Source organism: Oncorhynchus gorbuscha, unplaced genomic scaffold, assembly GCF_021184085.1.
Source record: "Oncorhynchus gorbuscha isolate QuinsamMale2020 ecotype Even-year unplaced genomic scaffold, OgorEven_v1.0 Un_scaffold_1725, whole genome shotgun sequence".
NCBI lineage: Eukaryota > Metazoa > Chordata > Actinopteri > Salmoniformes > Salmonidae > Oncorhynchus > Oncorhynchus gorbuscha.
Window position 1 is genome coordinate 90,001 of NW_025746419.1, and position 5,691 is coordinate 95,691.

A 5,691-nucleotide genomic window follows, 5' to 3' on the forward strand; every position below is an offset into this window, starting at 1 on the left:
AAGGGAATAGGGCTCTGGTCTAAAGTAGTGCACTATGAAGGGAATAGGGCTCTGGTCTAAAGTAGTGCACTATGAAGGGAATAGGGCTCTGGTCTAAAGTAGTGCACTATGAAGGAATAGGGCTCTGGTCTAAAGTAGTGCACTATGTAGGGAATAGGGCTCTGGTCTAAAGTAGTGCACTATATAGGGAATAGGGCTCTGGTCTAAAGTAGTGCACTATATAGGGAATAGGGCTCTGGTCTAAAGTAGTGTACTATGAAGGGAATAGGGCTCTGGTCTAAAGTAGTGCACTATGAATAGGGAATAGGGCTCTGGTCTAAAGTAGGCACTATGACAGGGAATAGGGCTCTGGTCTAAAGTAGTGCACTATGAAGGGAATAGGGCTCTGGTCTAAAGTAGTGCACTATGAAGGGAATAGGGCTCTGGTCTAAAGTAGTGCACTATGTAGGGAATAGGGCTCTGGTCTAAAGTAGTGCACTATATAGGGAATAGGGCTCTGGTCTAAAGTAGTGCACTATATAGGGAATAGGGCTCTGGTCTAAAGTAGTGCACTATGAAGGGAATAGGGCTCTGGTCTAAAGTAGTGCACTATGAAGGGAATAGGGCTCTGGTCTAAAGTAGTGCACTATGAAGGGAATAGGGCTCTGGTCTAAAGTAGTGCACTATGTAGGGAATAGGGCTCTGGTCTAAAGTAGTGCACTATATAGGGAATAGGGCTCTGGTCTAAAGTAGTGCACTATATAGGGAATAGGGCTCTGGTCTAAAGTAGTGCACTATGAAGGGAATAGGGCTCTGGTCTAAAGTAGTGCACTATGATAGGGAATAGGGCTCTGGTCTAAAGTAGTGCACTATGTAGGAATAGGGCTCTGGTCTAAAGTAGTGCACTATATAGGGAATAGGGCTCTGGTCTAAAGTAGTGCACTATGAAGGGAATAGAGCTCTGGTCTAAAGTAGTGCACTATGTAGGGAATAGGGCCTGTGTGTTGGTAATGAACCGAATAGGGCTCTGGTCTAAAGTAGTGCACTATGAAGGGAATAGGGCTCTGGTGTAAAGTTGCACTATGTAGGGAATAATGAAGGAATAGGGCCTGTGTGTTGGCAATGAAGGGAATAGGGCTCTGGTCTAAAGTAGTGCACTATGAAGGGAATAGGGCTCTGGTGTGTTAAAGTAGTGCACTATGAAGGGAATAGGGCCTGGTCTAAAGTGTGAATTGGTGGTAATGAAGGGAATAGGGCCTGTGTGTTGGTAATGAAGGGAATAGGGCCTGGTGTAAAGTTGTGCAATGAAGGGAATAGGGCCTGTGTGTTGGTATTGAAGGGAATAGGGCCTGTGTGTTGGTAATGAAGGGAATAGGGCCTGTGTGTTGGTAATGAAGGGAATAGGGCCTGTGTGTTGGTAATGAAGGGAATAGGGCCTGTGTGTTGGTAATGAAGGGAATAGGGCCTGTGTGTTGGTAATGAAGGGAATAGGGCCTGTGTGTTGGTAATGAAGGGAATAGGGCCTGTGTGTTGGTAATGAAGGGAATAGGGCCTGTGTGTTGGTAATGAAGGGAATAGGGCCTGTGTGTTGGTAATGAAGGGAATAGGGCCTGTGTGTTGGTAATGAAGGGAATAGGGCCTGTGTGTTGGTAATGAAGGGAATAGGGCCTGTGTGTTGGTAATGAAGGGAATAGGGCCTGTGTGTTGGTAATGAAGGGAATAGGGCCTGTGTGTTGGTAATGAAGGGAATAGGGCCTGTGTGTTGGTAATGAAGGGAATAGGGCCTGTGTGTTGGTAATGAAGGGAATAGGGCCTGTGTGTTGGTAATGAAGGGAATAGGGCCTGTGTGTTGGTAATGAAGGGAATAGGGCCTGTGTGTTGGTAATGAAGGGAATAGGGCCTGTGTGTTGGTAATGAAGGGAATAGGGCCTGTGTGTTGGTAATGAAGGGAATAGGGCCTGTGTGTTGGTAATGAAGGGAATAGGGCCTGTGTGTTGGTAATGAAGGGAATAGTGGAATGAAGGGAATAGGGCCTGTGTGTTGGTAATGAAGGGAATAGGGCCTGTGTGTTGGTAATGAAGGGAATAGGGCCTGTGTAAAGTTGGTAATGAAGGGAATAGGGCCTGTGTGTTGGTAATGAAGGGAATAGGGCCTGTGTGTTGGTAATGAAGGGAATAGGGCCTGTGTGTTGGTAATGAAGGGAATAGGGCCTGTGTGTTGGTAATGAAGGGAATGGGGCCTGTGTGTTGGTAATGAAGGGAATAGGGCCTGTGTGTTGGTAGACAGGTCTACTGAACAAGTGTAAAAAGGTCTATTCACTCTGAATGAGTTCAGTAATAGAGATGCAAAGGGCAGTGAAATCGAGTCTGTTGTTGTCCCCCATCGCAGACTGTCCACCTATCACCCTGGAGCTCTCCCACAGCCCGGGACCATCTGGCTCTGACCATGAAACCATTCCCAAAACAACTGTTCCGCTATATCAGCAAAACCCTGTTCCACTATATCAGCAAAACCCTGTTCCACTATATCAGCAAAACCCTGTTCCACTATATCAGCAAAACCCTGTTCCACCCTGTTCCGCTATATCAGCTATATCAGCAAAACCCTGTTCCACTATATCAGCAAAACCCTGTTCCACTATATCAGCAAAACCCTGTTCCACTATATCAGCAAAACTATATCAGCAAAACCCTGTTCCACTATATCAGCAAAACCCTGTTCCGCTATATCAGCAAAACCCTGTTCCGTTATCCAAAACCCTGTTCTATATCAGCAAAACCCTGTTCCACTATATCAGCAAAACCCTGTTCCCTATTCCAAAACTATATCAGCAAAACCCTGTTCCACTATATCAGCAAAACCCTGTTCCACTATATCAGCAAAACCCTGTTCCACTATATCAGCAAAACCCTGTTCCACTATATCAGCAAAACCCTGTTCCACTATATCAGCAAAACCCTGTTCCACTATATCAGCAAAACCCTGTTCAGCAAAACCCTGTTCCACTATATCAGCAAAACCCTGTTCCACTATATCAGCAAAACCCTGTTCCACTATATCAGCAAAACCCTGTTCCACTATATCAGCAAAACCCTGTTCCACTATATCAGCAAAACCCTGTTCCACTATATCAGCAAAACCCTGTTCCGCTATATCAGCAAAACCCTGTTCCATATCAGCAAAACCCTGTTATATCAGCAAAACCCTGTTCCACTATATCAGCAAAACCCTGTTCATATCAGCAAAACCCTGTTCCACTATATCAGCAAAACCCTGTTCCACTATATCAGCAAAACCCTGTTCCACTATATCAGCAAAACCCTGTTCCACTATTCAGCAAAACCCTGTTCCTATATCAGCAAAACCCTGTTCCACTATATCAGCAAAACCCTGTTCCTGTTCCACTATATCAGCAAAACCCTGTTCCACTATATCAGCAAAACCCTGTTCCACTATATCAGCAAAATATCAGCAAAACCCTGTTCCACTATATCAGCAAAACCCTGTTCCACTATATCAGCAAAACCCTGTTCCTATATCAGCAAAACCCTGTTCCACTATATCAGCAAAACCCTGTTCCACTATATCAGCAAAACTATATCAGCAAAACCCTGTTCCACTATATCAGCAAAACCCTGTTCCACTATATCAGCAAAACCCTGTTCCACTATATCAGCAAAACCCTGTTCCTGTCCGAGTTTGCCTTCAAGTTACTGTATTTATTAACCGTCCAATCTCAGCGCCTTATCTCTATGAACTCAATGACTTGCTTTCATGACGGAAGGCAGTGCGACCACTTCACAAATAATTCACTAAACTATAGAATAGAACAGAGCAGAATAGAACATGAAAACAGTATTTATATATTATGTTAATTGTCATCACTTGTGTTGTTGCCAACAACAACAACAACTGTGTTACAGTAAACACGGCAACGGGACGGAAAATGCCTTGTCGTGCAGCAACGCAAAGCGACGCTCCTCTCGGTTCAGTCCTTCCAATGGAAACATCCTGTGCGTTACGACATCTTCATCAATCAGCTGATCAATGACGGAGAATGTGACCTACCCCGCCCCCCCCCTTTTTTTGTAACTTCTGTTATCAATAGATGTGATAAGATACGAAAAAAATTTGGTGAAAATTAAATAGATAAGATGGATATCGAACCAAACTTGTTGTGAATAGATAAGATTAAATGAGATTTAAAAATATATATATGTGTGAAATGAGATGACTTTCTAGCAGACACAACTGATCAACAATGGCACCAAACTCGGCTAATAACCACTATAAAACTACGTCTGTTCTACGGCGTTAGTGTGCGTCCGCGTATAACGCCTTGGACCAGAGCTAGACCCCCTGAATAGGCTACTGTACCTGTTCTGCCATCCCTGTAGCAGGTTGGTGTATTTATTGAGGACCCCCTCTAAGCGCCGCTTGTGGGTTTGATGCGGAGTAGACGCGCTGTCCCCGGACACCCCACCACGGCTGCCTGCGGTGCCTGCCTCTGAGCCCAGGCTGTGCGGACACGAACCGCCAACTCCTCGGTCCGAACACCGTGCGGCCGGATTCCCATGGTAGGATGCGGGGTTGATCGTGTTGGAGCCTGGGTGCTTGTCCATAGTTGAGATTTAGGCTCAAAATAAGATTATCTTGTTTTAGAAGGTGGAAAACCGAACGAGAAGAAGATCGAATGCAGTGGAGATTCCAGAACAGGGTGATGACCACATTCTCCGTTAGTGCAGCTTCTTGGAGAATATGGACCCCTGTACTGACTTATGCTGAGAGAAGAAGAGAGAGGAGAAAGAGGGGTATTCCGTGTCTTGCTGCGGTGTTGGTGTGTGGCTCTGACGTTTCTGCGTTTTTTTTCCTACTGGAAATCCCGGGTTGGTCACTCCCTTTGACTGCCAGCCAACCCAACCGATGTACCTCTAGAATACAGGGCTGTATGCAGGGCTAGAATACAGGGCTGTATGCAGGGCTAGAATACAGGGCTAGAATACAGGGCTAGAATACAGGGCTATATGCAGGGCTATATGCAGGGCTAGAATACAGGGCTATATGCAGGGCTAGAATACAGGGCTGTATGCAGGGCTAGAATACAGGGCTATATGCAGGGCTATATGCAGGGCTAGAATACAGGCCTGTATGCAGGGCTAGAATACAGGGCTGTATGCAGGGCTGTATGCAGGGCTAGAATACAGGGCTGTATGCAGGGCTATATGCAGGGCTAGAATACAGGGCTGTATGCAGGGCTAGAATACAGGGCTAGAATACAGGGCTGTATGCAGGGCTAGAATACAGGGCTAGAATACAGGGCTGTATGCAGGGCTAGAATACAGGGCTAGAATACAGGGCTGTATGCAGGGCTAGAATACAGGGCTAGAATACAGGGCTAGAATACAGGGCTGTATGCAGGGCTGTATGCAGGGCTAGAATACAGGGCTAGAATACAGGGCTGTATGCAGGGCTAGAATACAGGGCTGTATGCAGGGCTAGAATACAGGGCTAGAATACAGGGCTGTATGCAGGGCTAGAATACAGGGCTAGAATACAGGGCTGTATGCAGGGCTAGATTACAGGGCTAGAATACAGGGCTAGAATACAGGGCTATATGCAGGGCTAGAATACAGGGCTATATGTAGGGCTAGAATACAGGGCTATATGCAGAGCTAGAATACAGGGCTAGAATACAGGGCTAGAATACAGGGC

General features: G+C 45.9%; 1 protein-coding gene across 1 annotated transcript in view; it reads right to left on the minus strand.

Annotated features, from left to right (window-relative positions):
- Nucleotides 1–4,814, minus strand: part of LOC124023927 (oxysterol-binding protein-related protein 10-like) — a gene marked incomplete at its 3' end in the record, with an annotated part of 68,346 nt that extends 63,532 nt beyond the window's left edge. Inside the window, exon 1 of the mRNA XM_046338091.1 lies at nucleotides 4,357–4,814. Within this exon, the coding sequence (XP_046194047.1) occupies nucleotides 4,357–4,601 (245 nt within the window). The remainder of the gene's footprint in view (nucleotides 1–4,356) is intronic.
- Between the last annotated feature and the right edge of the window lie 877 nt (nucleotides 4,815–5,691).